Here is a 20871-nt window from a genome sequence, read left to right on the forward strand (position 1 = left end):
GAAGCCCGGCAAAGTTCTTTGTTGTATGTTTTTGTTCGCTATTTTGGGGGTTGACCCTGCACAAAACCTGACAAAATACAATAGGTGGTTACGTGTGTTCATGCAACTAACCAATAGAATCATAGCGATTACGTAATTCATGCATAGTGTATGAGCGCAAAACAAAAGATGTGCAGGGTCGTGGACCTTCCAACATAAATCTTGGCCTCTTTGTTTGCTCCTTTGATGTTTGCCGGGCTTCCTAACCATTTTCCTATATTAACTATGGTGAAAACGATCATTTAATTTGGCGCGCCTGCCTCGTGACGCTACGCTTTAATACACAATTCATATGACGGATCACGGATCTGACAAGAGTACATCATTTTTAACCTAATATGGCATTGTTTTGTCTTTCCAAATGTGAGCCGTGCCAAGTTGCCATTTGAACATAAAGATGGCCGCTGTGTGCTGCAGGCTCTTAAATAGGTTAACCTGAACTTCTATCTTACATATGACCGAAATAAAGATACAGCATCGAAAAAGGTGTGGAGGGGTAGAAAAACCTAAGACATAATTCACGGAGAATTAGCGTAGCTTAGACTTCTTAGATTTCCGCCTTGTCAGCGTTTCGGAATTTTATGCCATGCGCACAAATAAGATATGTGACAAGGGCCACGTTATAATGATTAAATCTGCCAATCTAGATAATACGCCCCAGTTTGTTGAACATCGATTCCTCGGTGGTGCCATTGCTAAACAGAAAATTTAAATTGTAACTTCGCCACTAAAGTTGGAAATAAAATGAGCGAACTTCAGTCAAGACGGATGGAGGAGGGTAGCGAAGTACTTTCAACAAATGTATTTGGTTTCGCTCTGGGAGCAAGAAGGCGGAATCCAGATTCAGAAATTGTCAGTAGCCATACAAAGCAAATCGAATCGCTCAGGAGAGAAATCAAAGAGAAGAGTGAAGCACTATCGAGGTTTAATAAAGATTTGAAAGATCTAAAGGAGCAGAACGACGAGTTACTGATTACAGTGGAGTCGAAGGACATAGAAATAAAAGCTCTAAAGGAGAAAATCAATAAATTAGAAGACGAGAAGAAAGCCCTGGAGACGAATTTAAGAACTGTTAAAGGCGAACTAGAAGACGTGAGAAGGGAAGTCGTCGAATTGAAAGAAGCAAATACGATCAGCGAAGAAAGAAATGCTGCATTGGAGATGACCGTAAAGAAAATGTCGAAGAAAATGGATGGAATGACAAAAGATCTCGAGGAAAGTAAGAGTGAAAACTCGACTCTCAAAAATGAGGTCAAGGATCTACGAGAAGAAGTACAAAACATGGCGTCATTTGCCCCTGAAAGAGAGCCTTATAGTCCTCTGCCTGATCCAGTTGAGAAAGCCTCTCTGGTCCTGGGTCAACTATGTTCTCGAATACAAGCGATGATGTACGAGAAAGTGCTTCCAAATTCTTACGATAGTAAAAAGAGTTACAAAGTGAAGATTTTAGAGCAGGATATGGAGGAATTGGAAGATGAGCGACAAAAAGATGAAGCGAAGGAGAGATGGATTGCACTCAAGAAGAAGCTAAACTGGAAACATTTAAGACACACAAGAGCGATGAAATCGATTCAAGATAACAGAAACGACACTGCTCATCCTGATATAGATGAAAACCAAGTTGTCAGTTCAGCAAAGCTGATGGAACACGAAGGGAAGCTGACCGGTTGGAGCTCGCCACCATGCGTCTACGAATTGATAGAAATGTGGAAACAGCTGGTACAAACACAATAAAAAATATGGTTACCGAGCGATATTTAAAAAATATCTGCTGAACCTTTCAATTTCTTTATTATTGTAAGCACATCAGTACTAGGGTAAAAAAGCCTGCTACTATAATACATGTTTCGTTATTCGCAAGGTTTTACCATTTCTGTGATATTCCATAATATTCAATCACGTTTAGTTGACGAAGGCTTAGGTTTTGGGGGCTGATTTGCCTCAGTTGACAAAGTTATGCTATTGAAACTTTAAAGCTGGACGATTCAGATATTCTTAACTTTCTCGAGTACACTGCACTGTTTAAAACTGTTCATGTTTATTCGGATATCAACATTGAAAGAATTTTGAATCGTTCTTGTTAGCATAATTCGTTTTTGTTTTGCTTTAGTAAGTAGCGAATGTAGATAGACGATAAAGAATTATTAACTTTTAACGACAAAGGATAGAAACCGGAGAGAAACGCGGACTATTAGCTCGATCGAAGCAAAGACCTTAGTCAACACATCTAGCAATTATACGGCGGAGTCAGGACTAAAAGTCAAATTCAATTCGTTGTGATACAAAATATATTTGTATAGTAAAAAATACCTGGCCTTGTCCTGAGAGATGATCTTTCTGCTTTTACTTATTTAACATCCAATAAAAGGGTTCAACTGTTTTTCCAGCCATATTTTTAAGGTTTCAGTAGAGATCAGTTATTCAAAATTAAGCCAGACTCGCCTAGCGAGTCAGTGAAATATTTTGAATACTGCAGATTTGTTCTTTTGCAGAAGAGAAGTTTTAACTTATATATAAGAAAGACCATTTTATTTCAAACTCTAAAAGTGGTCGTTATGAACAAGAAAGTTTCTGAAGATGCGTTAACCGAGCTACAGGTTTTTGAGAAATCGCCGAATCGGTATAAACACAACGAAAGAAGCAAATGAAAATTGTTATTATCACATGACGAAACATTTTGAAATTATTTCACCAATACTATTTAATTGCTATATTTTTATATTTTACATGTTCCCATTTCCCACATTAGATGTTAGTTTTCTAACTTAAAGGTTGGCAATATTATTACTTGGAAAACCTGAAATATTTCAAGTGTTTGAATGTTGTTTGTCAGCTCACGAGCGTCTATGCCTTCGCAATTTAAAAATGTCCTGGGGGCTCATGAGGTTGCATAAGAAGCAGTCGTCTAATTGGTTGACACTGCCATGACGTCATCGATACGGCTGATTAATAGACGCACGTTTGCGGTCTTTTCACTTTTAATAGATATTCGAGATATTTGACTTTTACTAAAGAAATTTCTTACAAGCAGAATCCTGCAACATGAATTGTCGATAAGTTGATATTCCATGTTATAAAAAAAACAGCTTTCCAGCTTTCTGAGAAATCATTGTTGATACATTAATTCAACCGTTTCCGAGAATCTTGACTGCGTGTGGTGCTTGAGGTTGAAAATAACACGTGGTAGTGACGAATGCGATTGGTCAATGTCACTGCGTGATGCCATAGAAACGTCTTGTCGAGTGACCAGCTTAGTCAAGCGCGCGAAATGAAAAGCAAGAGTCGTCCAGTTTCCCTTTCGCTTATTTTTCTGAAAATACACTATAAATTCGGGTCAAAGTTATAAGATGACGTTTTACAGCCATAAACGTTTTTCTTTGTCACTTTTTAACGCGCTAATCAACATGTAGACCGGAATATAAACTATATAAATACCACGAATATTAACAACAGGGCACAAATTTCCTAGAAATCAAGTCTGTAAACATCCGCTTCTTACTTGCGCATAAGCAATTAAATAAAGCCTCTGGTCACTTTTTGTAAGGCAGGATGTCTCCGCGTGAGTAAATTGAAACAAGGCCATAAATTCTTTAGCTTATTTAAAACAGAAAGAAAGAAAACATTAAAAATGTTAGGAGGAACATGTAGCATATTTTGGTTTCGCAATGTTCTTTTTCGATTTCAAAATGAAAGAACACCTATTTCTGAGCCTTGCTTGGCTATTTATATTTTCAATGTAAAGTAATCTGCCACATGGGCTAGCTGCAAGATCAGTGATTGGTTGAAGAAACAGGCGCGTCATACTGTCGGGAAATACCTGCTTGCCGTCACAACGATGTTCAGTTTTATCAGACAGGGAACGTAGGTTTTTTTAGAAGTAGTTTTAGCAAGAATAACTCCAGTGACTTCCTCGCTACAGCCATGATTACCGAAGAACAGTTTAGACAGATCGGTGAGGAATTCGATCCAATGGCAGCGGCAGCTTTATTGAACGTCACTGTGAGAGAAATGCATCAAGAACGCGCAAGAATAAACGAAGCAGTAATTATTAGTCAGCACACTGAAGAAATCGAGTTCCTCAAAAGACAGCTTGATGACAAGAATAAAGAAATCAAAGAATTAAGTAAAACCGTGGAAATTCTTGAGGAGCAAAACCAAGAACTAAAAGTGGAACTGAAGTCGAGAAACGAAGAGATCAAAGCTCTCAAAGCACGAATCGGTCGACTCGAAAGCGACAAGAAGGATTTAGAAGACGAGTTGAAGTCCGTTAAAGTCAAAGTTTGTCGTATGGAGAAGGACATCAGAGAATTGACCGAAGCAAAGATGGCCCAGGACGAGAAAAACATGGAATTGCAAGAAAATTTCGACAAAGCCACGGGTAAGATGGAGAGCAGAAACCAAGTCCTAAAGAAAGAAATAAAGGAGATACGTGAGTCACAACACAAAGAGATATCGCCGCCATCTGCCGCCATTCCAAGGGCAGGACGACAAATGCTTACTCCGCCGTTACCGCGGCATTTGCAGATAGCCGATCGCGAGTTGCATGCCTCGCTGTCTTTGGGAGAACTCTGCCGCCAACTCCAAAACAAGTTGTACAAGGTAATATTTCCAAATTCGTTCATGGCGAGCAGAAACTACAAGATGAAGAACATTCGGCGCGATTTGGAAAAACTTCCTCAACCGAAAGAGGACAAAGACAGATCAAGGAAAAAGTGGGACGAGATTAAAGAAAAGTTGACTTGGGATGAATACTATGAAGATGCGATGAAGTCACTTCAGGATAGCAGAAATTTGGATGCTCATCCAAGCCCGTTAACGGAGGAAATGCTTAACAGGGCGGCAGAGATCATGGATTCCAAAGGTAACCTCAGGGGATATCTGTCTTTGAAACGTGTCCACGAGTTGATATCTATGTGGAAACAGGTTCAAACGATGGAGTAACCTTTCTGTATGTACTAGAGAATAACCTGTTAACGCTGGAAAAGTTTTTTAAGGATCAAATTTTGCAACAAAATGAGTCATAGCGTAGAACCAGAGTTGTACCCCAATTGTCGATGTGAATAAGTCAGGTCAGAAATGACACTGGTTTGTGTTGATCAATACACAGTGGACATAAATTGTTTTGTGAACGGACGCATCACTACGACAAATTTTGAATATAGTAGTCGAGAAATTAGAAACCATTTGGACATAACTGAGACCGCTTAAATGTGGTACAATAGTTGAAGAACTGTTTCCCTTACAACTTTGTCGGGGAAGCGTTGCCAGAGCTTATCTGCCAACTACAAGTTAAAAACACTATTTCGAACTATTGAAGACAGAGATTATATATATATATATATCTACACATTGAAATAAAATTACTACAGGCTATATAAAAGGCGAATAAAAGCCTTGTTGTGTCTTGAAGAGCTAAGCATTGTTAGATATTATATTTAATAGTCATTCTCTGGTCGCCAAAAGTGCTTCACCTCATGATTTCCACAAGTTGCCCGTTCAATGAATGCTAGCACAGTGAAATAGAAAGTTCCCAACATTTTGGCATCGACAAAACGACGAATTGTAGATTTGCCATCGAAAAATGCGTATTCCCTGAGAGGTTTTATTTATAGCAGTTATAGTCTGACGAAGCGAACTTGGTGAATACGCGGGTAATGACTTGCTTCTTGGTGTGCATTGTTTTGCATCAGTACATCCATGCCACTGGCTTAACATATTAGAACGCGTACAGCTTTCACCCTCTTTTAATTCACCAAAAGATCGCGTTTATAGATTTGTATTAAGAACACTTTCTTCTATACAGTACAAAGTTGAACATTTCATTTGCCTCACCAAGTGTGACGCCGAAATTAAGGTGGCGACCTTAATATTCTAATCATCAAATTTTGGTCACAAGAAAACTTATCCATACCCGGCCTAAAGTAATAGTTTTATTTGCATGATAAATGACTGCTGGAATTACCCGGCGAGTCCTGGAGCATTCCAGGATGTAGTCCTAGGCTTGTATACCAAAAATATAATATATTTACCGCGCATTAATTTCAACGAAGAGGCATCGAGTTTCCGAGAAATTGAACTCACGTTGCATAACAATGTAAGTCACTGCCTGTCATTAATATGGCCACTATTGAAATATACAGCTAAGCCGCTAGCTTAAAATGTTTGTGCAATAACTTCAAAAACAACGGTTGCGTATTTTTTATTCTTGGCTTGGTATCGTTATATGGAAACGATACCTAAGTAAGTGGGGCGAAAATGCGATCAACTTCATGGTTGTAGCTCGCTGGTGCGAATCGAAGTGCAGGGAAATATGCATCATTGACTGATGCGAATGGTTAAAGAGGTATGTTACTTGTGAGTTTAATGGGATATAGACAGAAGACAAGAGATTATCTGTGGCACTACTGAAAGACTACACATCGAAGACACACACAGTATTCTAGAAGACTTGCTTGGATTAAGGTATGCTAATGGGTGACTAAGGCGGCTACGTGTTAGCGGGCAAAATTTTACCAAGTTTTGCTAATGTTCTTATTGGATCTGTTTCTATTTTTTTTTTATCCTTCTACACGCAAGTGAATCGTTTAAACCCCTACTCGCGCAGGTAACGTTAATTTAGGGCAAACTTTTCCAGTTGAGGGAAGGAAAATTCTAGGTCCAGTGATATTTATTAATCAACAATGGTGTGAGCATGATCCATCACAAAATTTAAACGATAATATAAAGTTAATATATTACGTATCCTTTCTACATTAATTTGTAAGTCTTGCATCCGTTTTCTGCGGAGAGACTCGTAGGGACTACGTTTGTGCGGGTCTACTATATAACTGAATACATACAGTTTGTCAGGTATATGATTATAGATAAAATTAAGTTGCAGTTGATCAATCTTCAATAGAACTGACCCATTTTAACTAAATTACTACTGTACTGCTATGTCAGTTTTTTACTGCTTTTCGAAGTAGAGACTTTCATGTCGTCACAGGAGAGGTTTTAAGAGTTCGGACCAAACTTTCCAGTCGAACGAAAGATTAGGTTAGGCCCTGCGTAGTGTAAATTATTCAAAATTTAGGGCCATCGACGCAAAGCAAACAACTTAATCCCTCCGTCGACTCGAAGAACAGATGCTTTCTTATCGTCATAGGAGAGGTTTTAAGAGTTCTGACCAAACTTTTCAGTCGAACGAAGGATTAGTTTAGGCCCTGCGTAGTGTTAATTATTCAGTTACAAATTTAAGGCCATCGAGGCAAAGTAAACAACTTAATCTCCCCAGCCCGTCGGCTCGCTGCTTATAGCGGTTAGTTAGCAAAACTCATACATGCAGTTTCAGTATCTTCACGTGATCACCTCCCCACTTCAAAGATAATCGTTCAATATACATGATTACATTTTTGATTAAAAAGGTAGTTCCTTGTTTTCAAATAAAGACACCAAATGTAGGGCAAATTGTGCGTTTCGTTGATTTGTTGCAAAATTCGCGTTTTCCGAGAAAGCGGGTTTTCTAAGAAATTGACCTACCCCTTGTAAAGGTGATATCGATGACAAGCACATCAAACCTCATGGAAACCACGCAGGTTTTAATCCAAACAAGCAAGGAAATTGGAACAATGAGATAAACTATATAGAATTTAAAACCGGACTGGCTCAAACTTGAAAACGAACGCTAAAATGAAGCCATCACACGGTAACGACGAATTATTTATTGGGTTTTTGAAAAATTACATCAAAGAGGTGCTACTACTTAGTCAACGGATGTTAAACTGCATATACCTACAATTATCCCCGTTAGGAGTTATTCTTCTAGCCCAGTCTCATTCTCGATACTGGGCTGTAGGATTCTTTGCTATGCGAAATAAACTCGTAAATTCCGAGAAATGTTTGCACATACCGTTGTTTTCCTAGAAATATGTACGATTGATCATGCGCGCCTTATCATTGCCATCGTCGACTCATGTACCCTTATCGACGTGAGCGACAGAGCACTTTTGTTGTGCTCTTTCAGCTGACGCTTGGCAAAAAATCAAGGCCTTACTGGGGTCGAGTTTAGGAAATAAATGGCTGCCAGGAGGTTTCAACAAATTTTAGAAACCGCTGGAAATGGTCCGTCTAAATTTTTACATGCAGATCGCATTTAAAGTTTAGGGAACTAGTTTAAACAAGCCAAAATATTTATTCGCTGGTTCTTGTTCTCGTTTTTATCTGTCGAAATGTTTTTACAGGTATCAGGCAATGGAATAACGATGAAAAAAGGGATGAACTAAGCAAAATCCAATTTCAATTTCGGGGAATTGAATGGGAAAACAATCTGAATAAAGACAATAGAACTGTTTTCTAAGTTCAGGTCAGGTTTTGTTTTCGCTCAGCTGTATCATCGAATATTTTAACATTTCAATAATGATGAAAGGACAAAAATACAACATGTAGATAGAAAAAATTTCCTATTCAAAAGCCTGTTTCAATTTCCCTTAGTTAATGAAGGAGATTCATAATCTCGTTACTTTCGCGTCCACAACACACCAGATAATTCTCAAAGAATTTAATTGTCTCCTAGATGCTTTTCAAGAAGCAACTCTAAACATTCAAATGAAACTGATGGGAAACCTCGAGATATGTAATATTCCCTTTATAAGATTGTGAGTTGAAAGCGACGGAATTACAATATTGTTTTATTATTGGAAAAACCACGCGGGCTTATTCCGAGAAATCATACTCCTTTCTGCGCATGTCCTAGTGGTTGACGTATTTGAATTGGTATTTTCATTTTGTGGGTCTAACATCCAATCACGAGAGTCCTAGTAAAGGCGTTGATTGGATTAATCTAACAGTGAAACCCCTGTGGTGCAAATTCTCAGAAACGATGCTCTTTGCTCATGCGCGGACCTCGACCGTGATAGGTTACAAGCCAAGTCTCATTGTTGGTGACATATGTCGACGTAAGGATTGCGTCTCCACATCATACGGACAGATAAACGCACAGACATCTTCAATCGAACATTTTAAGCTAACGTCGCCTTTAGTTGGAACAAGACAAAAATGAGTGAAGAACATTTGAGACAGATCGAACATCGCAGTCGGCCAACCACGGCAATACTTAGTGTAGTACAGGAGGCTTCGCCATACGAGCGCGAACGATACACCGAACTAATGATCGGTCAACACACTGATGACATCGAGTCTTTAAGGGAAAAAATCGAGGAGAAGAACGAAGAGATATCGCGTTTACATAAAGCCATGAAAGATCTCGAAGACAAGAACAAAAAATTGGATATCGCTTTGAAAACCAGGATCGAGGAAATTACCAAACTCAAAACCAGGATTAACAAACTGGAAGCTGAAAAGAAAGGTTTGGAAGACAAGTTAAGAAATGTTGAAGGGAAGCTCGATCGTGTGGAGAGGGAAGTCGAGGAACTTGATAAAGCAAAGCAGGCTCACGAGGAAGAAAACGTAAGTCTAAGAGAGCATTTAGCGATAATTAATGGTGAGATGGAAAGTGTCAAAGAAGATCTAGCGCAGACCAGAAATGACAACCAAAATTTGAAGAAGGAGGTAAAAGACCTACAAGATACTCATCAAAAACTCTTCCCGTTATTACCTGCCTTGGGTGCTAAAGATGGTAGGCAAATGCTGGCTGCGCCACCGCCACTCTCGCCAGATCTGCAAGCATCTTTGCGACTGGGCGAGTTGAGTCGTCAACTGCAGGCCAAGATGTACGCGTACGTCTTTCCACAGTCGTACACTCCGATCGCCAATTACAAGGTGAAGACCATTCGACGCGACGTGGAAAAGCTTCCGAAGTCAGAAGAGGAGAAAGAGAAAGCAAGACAGAGGTGGGTTGAGCTTTAGAGTAAGCTCAACTGGAACGAGTCATACGAGGAAGCAGTGAAATTACTTCAGGAAAACAGGAATGTTGAAGCCCATCCCAAAATTACGGTAAAATTACTTCATGAAGCGGTGGATGTTATGGATGGGAAAGGCAACCTGAGAGGTTGGCTCTCTCGGGATTGCGTTGATGTGTTAATAAATATGTGGGAACAACTTTGCCGCTGCAATTAGATTCTTTATAAGACATTTCAATTCATTTCAGTTGTATTTTGTTGCCAAATTGGGTTTGAGTAAATCAGCTATTAGGGCACTAGAATTCTATTGTAGATATTCATCTTTTTAACACGTAAATTTGACAGAGATGTTTTTGTCAAATGTCTTTTGTGATGTATTTGCTTCTTCAGCATTTAAAATGTATTCTCCTGACAGCTTGAAATGAGGATCTAGGTTGACTTTAATTCTAGAAAGCAACCAGTTTTTCTCCTGCTTTCAGAGAGAACACTGATGTACGAGATGAAATACCACTACGGTGCTTCTGAATCAACAGACTTAGTTACCACAATTAGTTTGTACTTCTTTGTAATCATGGACACTACAGTCTCTTTATGAAATGGACGAAAGGTTGTATTCATGCAATACTTCAACTGTTCTCAAAATCAACTTAAGTCTCTCAAAGACACTCGCCAAATAAAGTCCGAATAGCATATTCGGTCCATGAAGGCCAACCAAACAATAAACACAAAGAATAATTTGCTGACTGATGCATGTTTGCCATCGATGTTATTCGGCTACTAGACGGCTGGCTAATGTACATTTGTATAGAGTAGAGTAAACCTTGAAGTTTGAAGAGAAAGTCTACATTGTTACCGGTATACTTATCATGATTCACTACTTATGTAACGCAAGTTCGTACTTTCTTGCCAAGTCAGCAAATGGGATGCTTTCTTTACAAAACTGCATGTACGACAGATCATGATGTGTGTAAAAAATACTTAGATCTTGTATTCTAGACACATAGATCGCGTGTTCTTAAATCTCTTCCAGCATGCATAGCCAATTCATTGTTTGAATACGAACGTGGTACAAAACGTACTCTTTTTGAATGAATTTTAACCTTGACTCTGTTGTTGCTGATGCAATACAGGACCGCTTACTTAATACAGAGAAAGTCATTTTCTAGGTGTAGAAATGCATCGATCTTTCGCAACACTTTTGTAATTTATCCAAACAGCAACATATAAGAGCTTTGTGTTTGAGTAACGATCAAAAGACTGCAGCCCTTTTCCTAGAAATCGACGGACTATCAAAACACGCCAGGTTTTCCTAGAAATTGCCTGTGGCGAAGGGTCAAATATTAATAATTAAAATGATTCTCGCCGATAGCACAGAACCTTTCGTTTATTCAATGCTAGCCATCTGTCGATTTTTTCTAATGCAGTCAAGTGATTTTAGGTTGGTTAGTGTGAGAACCGCTGCTGTTCAAGAATGCTGTGAAGTGGATTGCACGAGATTCGCTTGGCGATCAGAGGGGCAACATAAACACACGAGGGTAAGAACTCTCTTCATCATTTCCTTTATCAGCCATTTTAACATTGAAATATAACGGTAGTTTTAATTATGGTAAGGCGAGGAGACCTCCTCTTAATGTCTAGTAGCCTTAAAGTCTTATGTAGCCATATCTTGAAATAGTGCAGTGGCCGATTTATCGTATATCGAAAAGAAATGAATGAAAAATGGCTCGAGAAAGCGCGGGTAAAATTGACTGATGAAGGGGAAAGCACTTTTGGTTCAAGTCAGGAGTTTCGAAAAAGTGAGGGTACTAGAAATAGGGATTTTACTGTATATATGAAAGATATTACTTCAAATATTATTTAACAATTAGAACACGAGGCCGAGTTTTCTATGAACAAATAATCAACGAGGCGCAGCCGAGTTAGTTATCGCTCATAGAAAACGAGGACGAGTAGTCTAATTGATTTAGTAGAAACTCTCAAAGGACTGCATTCCAAAACTTACAATTTTACGTACTTACAAGCCAAAAATGAAGAAAAATTAATATTTAATTGAGCAACGAGCGCGCGATCGTGTTCTATCAGCGGATAGAAAACAGCGGGAGAACCAATTGATCAGATTCGCAGATATCCAATAGAACACGACTGAGTTTCTACTAAAATAATGTATAACTGAAATATACACATACAGTTAGGGCTTTAAGTAACATCGAAATTTAACTATTTTATATCTTGGTAATAAACTGACAGTATTTGACTCATGTACTTACACACCTTTTACATTTTAGGTCACACTACCAACTGTCTCATTTACACTCTTCTGGTAAAACTGTCTAAAGCGAGTAAACTATAGGTGAAGTCTACATTCAAGTGCTTCGATCGCCAAATAGCCGGAATTGCCATGTCATCGATTTCTCAATGGTAGCATTTGTAAATGCTTTTCACTTTTATAACACGTAACGCTAAAAATGTCTGTGTTTTGGTAGAGCAAATAAGAAGTATCGTAGCCTTGAACAAATCAATAACAAATCCTAACGGGGACATATAACGCCTTAATAAAAGATGGAATTTAGCTTGACGAACAGCCGTTATTTTTATTTAACAAATTTAATAAACTATATCCTCCCAGTCTTCAAAGTTAAATGAAAGGTAAATTTTTAGTTTATGTGCTGCCTTTTGCCGGCGGTTTAGCCAAAATAACAACATGCCGATGTGGTACTTGCAACGAAAAGGGAAGCGAAATTTTATGATTCGGGGAAGCAATTTCACCTACATAATAAAGAGGCTAGGCCTTCGTCCAATGATGTCATATAATGGCTGCTTTGAGCGTGCCTTTTTGATAGACGTTTTCTTCTAACTTATAAAAGTCAACTAGACTAGTCTTGTCGGTTACGTTCTGTCTTATCTCAGAGCCAAGACTCGAAGCGCGTTTACCGACGCGCATACACTCTTTTAATTTTATAAGAATCTACTTTATAAGAATATCGAGGCTGAATTTGCGAATTTTTAAGAATATTTTAAGAATAAACCCGAGGCTGAGATTTTGAAAAAAATATAGTTTTTAGTCGAAACGAAATCAGGTATTTTCATTTCCGTCACTTTATCTCTGTGAGGAATGCTTTGTTTAAGCCAAAACGGCCAGGCTGCAACGAAAAGCAATGGTACATGTGCACAATGTAACACGATACAGATCTGGACACCAATCACTTGTAATTGATTATCCGATACTTCCTAAAACGGAAATGTCAAACGGTATTTTCTAAGAATGTTCATAAGAATATTTTCAGCCTGAAATCGACAGAAAAATAAGAATATTCAGCCTGGGTCAGAAAAACTGTATTCTTATAAAAAAAAAAGAGTGTAATTAGCTAAAGCTTCTGAGAAATTACCGGCCGGAAAACAACGCGCCCAATTCCGAGAAAAGTTATTCTAAACAAATTTGCGCATGTGGGTCACGAGGTTCCTTCTGTTAGTTGATTGGTCAATATCCTGCCACGCTACTGACCTCACTGAATAATGCGCTCAGTCAGGCCAAAAATATATCCACACGTAGTTCAAGGCCACAAGAACACGCAGATTCTCCGAATAAAGTACACGCCAGTCGGGGGAATAAGTGCCGGTTGAATAGATAGGAGGCGGAGGCGTTTATTACACTTTAACTGCAACAATGTCAACAAAACAAATAAGACGAGTAGTTTGCTCGCGGAGTAAGATAGAAAACAGAGTTTATGAGAAGGAGACTGATCTATTCTGCGCTAATGCAAAGCCCAGATATGTCGTTCATAGTTCGATATCGATGTTTTCATCGCCATTGTGGTCAATCATGTTGGCGTCGTTGGCCTCTCTGATGTCCGGTGATGTCCTTGATTTTACTCTATGGAGCGTTACCTTGGTTTTTGATCCTGTTCTTGAAGGGTTGGGGGGGGGGGGGGGGTATCGTCTATTAGGCATGGGACGTTTATTAGAGGGGGAGTCTTATACAAACTTTACACCTCAAGGGTGGCGTTTATTAGATACAACGCGATTATTTGAGAGTGGCCATTTATTAGATCATTTACGGTAATCGCAGTTTTATGGCATTTTATTTCACTTTGCGTCAGTCTTCTAATAAGGAGATGACTGGGACACGCTACGAGACGAAATCTCTCAAAATTAATGTAAACGAGTCCAAGATAAAGTTAAAGAATAGTCATCATCATGCGAGCATTCTTTATTTTTTTCGGAACAATGATTACTAAAGAGCATCAGCAGCATAATAGTTATAAGTTTATGACAGCACGGTTATTAAAAAAAATATGTTGATCACTGACATTCCGTACCTCTCACAGAAGAGCAAGGAAGTTCAAAAAAACCTACAAAAATAAGATTTGTTGTCCGCTTTTTCTGATTAACTTTTCCTGAATTTAAAGTGACTGTCCTACAACGAATATTACAGAAAATCGGAAAGCAACAGTTGAAGCATTCAGATTTCTCAGACGGTAATCTAGTCTTTGACTTTATGACGGTACCTACACGCCTGGTTATGTGTTTGATGGTCACTTCAAGTCCAGAGTGTACCTCCATTGCAAAATAATAGATGCAAACAAGTCCAAGAAAATTTTTTTCAAACATATCACGTGTTTTCAGGATTTGTCAGAGAAGTTTTTGACAGGAAAGGGTAGTCCCGTTATTACCCTTTCCTGCATTGTGTTTTGACATCATATTATGTTACAAAAACAACAATGTGTTTTAAGTTCACAACATAGTGCATGCCAGAGAACCGAACTAAACTGGGTACTATGATGGCATTGGAAGGTCATCAGGCATTCCAAGAAAAGTTCCTGGCCATTGCCTTTCCTTTTTGCAATTCCCACATAGGATAGGCAAGGGGATACTCAGGAAGTCGTTGTGCTACCACCATCGATAATGCGCGTATGCTCTGTTGTCTTCCGCTCTTTTGTGAAGTTCCTGTTTCTTTCTTATAACAGTACCCTGGATTAATTGGGAAAATAAATACCAATTAGACATCTTCTTGTAGTGACCTGTTTTGTTTTTACATGCAGGGCTCGTACATGTAAAGAGTCGATATTTTTTTCCAAATGATTTTTTTTTTTTTTCAGATTCAATAGTTTTTTTTTTACTTATCACAACTTACAACATAACATTTACATACTTACCTGATTGTTGTAAGCATCCATTAACTCCTTAGATAATTTCTTGTACATCCGGGCATTTTTGTTGATTTTCTTCTGCTGGTCACGTGCTGCGGTGATCAGCCATTTCATTGCAAGGAAACGGCGACGCTGAGGTGTGAGAGGCATTGGGACCTGGAAATGAAGGAACAGGGGATGAACAGTAGGAATCACAGAACCTGGAATGAAAACTAGTAATGACTGCTTGAAATGGACTTCATTTTATGAACGGAGGATTTTCACTCAATAGTTACATATACTGTTTTTTTTAAGTAGTGACTTGCAATGTTGACCGAGAGTAAAATAAAGTGTCAAATTGCTTTTGCAAGATAACCTGGTGTAACAACGTGATTCCCGGAAAGTTTATATCTAAACACAGTCACATGAAAGAGTTGTTACATTTCTATCGGCGAGTTGTGGGGTAAAAGAACACGTCGTTCGTTCGCTCGTTCGTGCGTTCGTTTGTTCGTTCGTGCGTCCCTCCGTTCGTTCGTTCGTTCGCTCGTACGTGCGTCCGTGCGTGCGTCCCTCCGTTCGTTCGCTCGTACGTGCGTGCGTTAGTTGGTGCGTCCGTGCGTGCGTAAGTGCGTTCGTTCGTTCGTGCCTGCGTGCGTGCGTTCGTTCGCTCGTCCGTTCAGTTGCTTCATGTGGGCGCTCGTGTATGACTTTATTTGTTCGAGCGTTTTTTGGTTCATTAGTTCATTCAATTCTTCGATTGTTGATTGTTTGTTTGTTTGTTCCCAAGAAAAAGAAAGTTATTGCCATCTCATGACCTGCTTTCATGTAACGGTAAGTAAATCATGAAGAAATCTGTATAAGAACTGTTGAATAAAAGGAAACATATTTATCACATCTATGGTTGCGGTTTGTTGTATATTGCTGGATACAGCACTTGGGGGACATTTATCACTCTTGCAGAATATCGCAAGATTTTAGCCCACTCAACCTTCGGCCTTGTCAGCAAAGTGTCAGGCGATATTTCTCACCGAAAAGAGGAAACACACAATGACTAGAAAAATGACTGGGGCAGGAGACACTTTTAAACCACGATACAATGGTTGTGGTACGATACTCACCTGGTAAACCTTGCCTCCTCTCTTCATGCCAGTCACTCCTATAACTGGCTTGGAATTCTCAACTGCAGCAAGGAAAATCTGGAGTGGATCCGTCTCTATCAGTTCAGGTTTAGATGACTCCCTTTGCCTGTGTAAAACAATATTTACAAACTATTGATGAACTGCAATTATAAACTACGTAGAGCATCAAATTTATAAAAAAAATAATTGCAAAAGGTAAATGAGACATAATCTTGTAATAGATCTCCTTCCAGCTCTCTCTTTGTGAAATCAAAATGAACATCTTTGACATGTGGAATATTCTAGACACCTTTCATACTACAGAACGGAACGGAACAGAACAGAAAAGAGCAGAAACGAACAAAACAAAACAGATTGCTTGAACTCAGAAAGCAGATGACTTGGCTGTCTTAAAAATACATAATACAGGGCTGCAAATATTTTTTTCACTTGAAAGGGACTATGTCCTACTAAGTCACCAGACCTTGGTTGGACAAAACAAAATTGCGGTCGGACAGATTTTTATTCATCATTGCCGTAAAATGATTTACAATCAAAAAATTGTCACCACACTTATTTCGCCAGACATTAGCAAATTTTGGTCGGCAAATGTCCTGTTATTTGCAGCTCTGTAATGTGTACATTTAAAATAGGACTTACTTCCGAAGCTGTTCTTTTTTAACTTCTTCCATTGCCTACAACGAAATTATGGCAAATTAATGTTCTGTACTTTTGGCCAGTTACTACCACATTCAAAACTGCTAAATTCTTAACACTCCATTTGTACATGTACATATACATGTCCTTGTATGTAAAACCTTTTAATTCTTCATTCCGTGGCATGCACAAACATTATCTTTAAATACCGGTGAATACAATTGTGGAAAATTTCAAAATCTAAATAATTTGGACATTCAGGTGAGTTAGTATATAATTTATACTTTTGGGTACTTATTATTGCTAGACATGCATTCTGTTAGCTACATACATGTACATCCTGTTTATCAGAAAACAGTTGGCCCTGGGGTTCATGTACAAAGAGTAGTATCAAGAATTCATAGTTTTAATCTTCTTATTTGTAGCCACACTCCTGTTGTGGAAATCAGCTTTCTCTCAGTTATATAGTTGACTGTGCAAGCATGTATAAACGAAGTTTCACCTACCTACCACCTTGGACACGCATTTCTTGGTTTACAACTTTGATATTTAAATTAGGGTATGGGAGGGGGGGGGGGGGGGGGGTCAAACGAAATAGGTGCATTGGATCAGCAGATAAGGCAAAAAGATTTGTTGAGATTTACAAGTTTAACCAAGAATAATTTACATGTATCAATAGTTCATGGATCCTGCAACTGCAATGGATTGCGGATCTGTACATGCATTTTCTGGACCAAGCATTGGTTTTTGTTTGTTACACAGCCAAAATTAGAGATTACACCTCATTATGCAGGATAGAAAAGCTTTGTGGATTTGCAGACGATTCACATTAACCTTAGCCTGTTCCAGGCTCTTGGTAGTTGGGGGAGCAGGAGTAAAAACACGGTCAAGGGAGGAAAAAATGAGGGGGATGAAGGCTTAACTTCTATTCACAAGCCCTAGCAAACCACCTGCCCCGCCTCCATCCCCCCTCCCGATCTTGTGGCTGTGCAGTGCCCTACACGTACACTACATGTAACTACCAATAGATGTGTAATGAATTACAGTTGTAGCTGTTAGACAACTAAATAAAAAAAATAATAGTATTAAATAGCAACTACTCAACATACCATCTTGAAAATCTTCTGTGATAGAGACTTCTTGCCATCCCACATCATACAGTTAACAAATTTGCTGAGTTTAAACAATAACACAGTGTCCATTAAAAATATGTAAAATTTTATAAAATGCTAAAATGGACGTTTTTAAAAATGCTTCAAAATATAGTTCTAACAACAAACTCTTGTAATTTTTCTCAAGCTTGTGTCAATAATACAGTAAGGAGAAAAAGAGGAAAAATAGAGGCCATAAATTATGCAGCTAAAATTATGTACTAAAACACATCTAGACAGTATAGAACTGTACTAATATTGTTTATCTTAAAAGTACATTCAACACAAGGGGTATTGAAATGGCAACAAGAACAATGTGAACTTACTTGACAACTTCATTGTCAAATACTGAGGATGTTATGTGACCATCAGCAGCTCTTGGAATTTCAAATTTTTCATCTTTATCTGAAATATCTCTGTTAATATGATAATTTAAAAAGAATACACCTATAAGCATTTTACATTTGACTCTCCAAGATCATCCGTTAACATGTAGTTAGAAAATACCATGAACGCCACATCCATGAAAGAGGAAAAGAAGAGCAGTACTACTTCTCCAGGGAGTGTCACATAGACAATACGGAGCGGGATTCCTCTTTGAGACGGGTACCCGTGTAAATGTCATATTTTGAAAGAAACATCTTCAAACTGATAATGGATACGGAGTGTGCGAAACTTGTCTTTGAAATTTACGTAGAAGTGTGTTAATTTTTTCAAATGTTTAATTTCACTCATACTTTAAGAAATTTTGCTAATATTTATTTGAAGGGTGCGATAGTCTTTAACTTTCTAAACAAGACCAAGGCATACACAACTTCTGTAGACATGTTCGTCTCTACCAACTGAGCTATCGTAACTTTGTATGGTACAGAATATTCTGTTTTGTATAATTTAATATAATTATATTTGGACGTGCTTTAAAAAAAAAACATTTTAATTACTTGGTTATGAGTAGGCAAAAAACTAAAAAATCGCTTTGTTTTAGCTTGTCGTACAGAGATAATTTCCACCAAATTTTTTGCTCTCCATGTCGCAATAATATTCAAGCGTAGCGAATGATTTCAATTGATGCAATTACAGAGCAATGTATGGGTACATTGCACAGAATTGCTAATAGACCATTTTACAGTTGTCAGCTCAGTGACCTTGCGTTTGAATGGAAGTGAGGCTGGAGGTGACCTTGTTTTGATAAAGACCTTACTGCTTTTGTTGTGTAAATCATGTTGTTCTGATGCTAACTTGTTTGCATTTACATGACAAAGCAGAGACGTTTGTATCAATGCAAGGTCAACTCCAGCCTCACTACCATTCAAAGGCCAGGTCACTTGGCAGGCAACCGTAAAATGGACTATTTCTTGATTTCTTGTGTAAATCATGTTGTTCTGATGCTAACTAGTTTGCATTTACATGACAAAGCAGAGAGGTTTGTATCAAGGCAAGGCCAACTCCAGCCTCACTACCATTCAAAGGCCAGGTCACTTGGCAGGCAACTGTAAAATGGACTATTTCTTGACTCTTGAAAGATCCACACCAAAAACAAAAATGTAGGGTTATTAAGAGTCATACAGAGATACTTCATGCCAACTTTTAGATTGAAAGGTGTAATATTCGAGCCGTAAAATTATTTTATCACAGAGATGATTTACATAATTACAGAGCAATGTATAGGTACATTACAGAACTGCAAATTTCTCAACTATTGAAAGATTTTTATCAAAAACAAAAATGTAGGGTTATTAAGAGTCAAACAGAGATACTTCATGCCAAATTTTGTGTAATATTCAAGCCGTAGCATTATTTAATGGTACTTATTCCATTATTAATTACAGAGCAATGTATGGGCACGTTGCACAGAATTGCACATTTCTCAGCTCTTGAAAGATTTCCATCAAAAACAAAAATGTAGGGTTATTGAAAGTCAAACAGAGATACTTCGTGCCAAATTGTAGGCTGAAAGGTGCAATATTCAAGCCATAGAATTATTTAATTGTACTTTATTATTTAATTAATTAATTTTATTCATTTTATATCTTGTTGGTGTAATTATTTATTTATTTAACAAAAATTGGTTCAAGAATCAGGAGCTCTTGAAAAAATACGCGTAAAATTGCAGTGTTTGACAGGGTAATTAGTTAATCGAAGGGAAACAATGTTTAGTTTGAGTTATTGGTGGAGAGGTTTGAGAAACTGAGGGATTGAGAAGTCAAAATTCCATTTTTATACAATGTAAGAAACCTTCATTTGATACTTACAATCTAGCAAGTGATGAACGTAGCTCTGTTCTGTTTATGAATATAAAAACAAAATAAGATGTTAAGAGTGATCAGCTTGAAGGTATTTCCAATCAACAAATATGAGCTTACATGTATTACCGGTATTATTGTTTATGTTCTAACCGAAACGGCGCAAACTCATTGGCTATTTACAAACAAAGCTGGAAAGTTGAACTCCAGTCTATCAAGAACACCACCAGCTAGAAGATTACGACTGGTCATTCAGTGGTTGCCAAGGTTTTTTTTTTCACACCCTAATCAATGTTGCCAGGTTTCCTTTTCAACAGTGTTTAATGATTACCAGTCTGAGAAGATCACTCCCTCTACTACAACAACATGTAGGTACAGTAGGATGACAATTACAGTAATAGACCTCTTTAGCATCGTTTTCCCATAAATTATTAGAAAAGGTGATACCGTAGAATTTCGGTTATAAGCCCTGGGCTTATACAAGTTCGAAGGGTTTTTTAGTGGGCTTATAAGCGGAGGGGCTTATATCCGGGAGGGCTTATAAGCGGAATGAAAAAACGTTTCGAAACAAGCCTCGAGATTGTTGATCGAAATACGTTTTTAAGTTTAAAACGCACAAAAAGCAACATTTAGCCCTGTTCAGTACTGTTATCCCGTAGAGGGGGGCTTATATCCGGGGGGGGGGGGGGGGGCTTATAATC

General features: G+C 38.2%; 3 protein-coding genes and 1 pseudogene across 5 annotated transcripts in view; 3 read left to right on the plus strand and 1 right to left on the minus strand.

The window, feature by feature from the left end:
• Positions 1-672: 672 nt before the first annotated feature.
• LOC144633290 (uncharacterized) lies at positions 673-2419 on the plus strand. The gene has a single exon (XM_078492142.1). The coding sequence runs from the start codon at positions 784-786 to the stop codon at positions 1771-1773; it is 990 nt and encodes a 329-aa protein (XP_078348268.1). The 5' UTR covers positions 673-783; the 3' UTR covers positions 1774-2419.
• A 1428-nt stretch (positions 2420-3847) lies between these two features.
• LOC144633288 (uncharacterized) lies at positions 3848-11429 on the plus strand. Of its 2 annotated transcripts, XM_078492141.1 has the most exons (2): positions 3848-4900; positions 11314-11429. In XM_078492141.1, the coding sequence occupies exons 1-2, from the start codon at positions 3961-3963 to the stop codon at positions 11325-11327; spliced, it is 954 nt and encodes a 317-aa protein (XP_078348267.1). In that variant the 5' UTR covers positions 3848-3960; the 3' UTR covers positions 11328-11429. The 2 variants fall into 2 exon arrangements, with proteins under 2 accessions (XP_078348267.1, XP_078348266.1); XM_078492140.1 differs by lacking the exon at positions 11314-11429 and having other exon boundaries at positions 3848-5455.
• Positions 8956-11318, plus strand: LOC144633289 (uncharacterized; annotated as a pseudogene).
• Positions 11430-14594: 3165 nt separating the features above from the next.
• The window catches only part of LOC144633025 (small ribosomal subunit protein uS7-like), a 29538-nt gene continuing 23261 nt past the window's right edge, over positions 14595-20871 (minus strand). For both annotated transcript variants that reach the window (XM_078491800.1, XM_078491799.1), the window contains exons 3-9: positions 20180-20209; positions 18254-18343; positions 17886-17949; positions 16780-16814; positions 16120-16246; positions 15029-15178; positions 14595-14843 (exon numbers count right to left, since the gene is read on the minus strand). In XM_078491800.1, coding sequence (XP_078347926.1) covers positions 14763-14843; positions 15029-15178; positions 16120-16246; positions 16780-16814; positions 17886-17949; positions 18254-18343; positions 20180-20209 — 577 coding nt within the window. In that variant the 3' untranslated portion in view covers positions 14595-14762. The remainder of the gene's footprint in view (positions 14844-15028; positions 15179-16119; positions 16247-16779; positions 16815-17885; positions 17950-18253; positions 18344-20179; positions 20210-20871) is intronic.

The sequence above is a fragment of the Oculina patagonica genome, chromosome 12, assembly GCF_052425735.1.
Source record: "Oculina patagonica isolate OP01 chromosome 12, crgOcupat, whole genome shotgun sequence".
NCBI classification, from domain to species: domain Eukaryota; kingdom Metazoa; phylum Cnidaria; class Anthozoa; order Scleractinia; family Oculinidae; genus Oculina; species Oculina patagonica.

Coding starts and splice junctions, on each gene's coding strand:
- LOC144633290 (XM_078492142.1), top strand. CDS start 784: ATGAGCGAACTTCAGTCAAGACGGATGGAGGAGGGTAGCGAAGTACTT.
- LOC144633288 (XM_078492140.1), top strand. CDS start 3,961: ATGATTACCGAAGAACAGTTTAGACAGATCGGTGAGGAATTCGATCCA.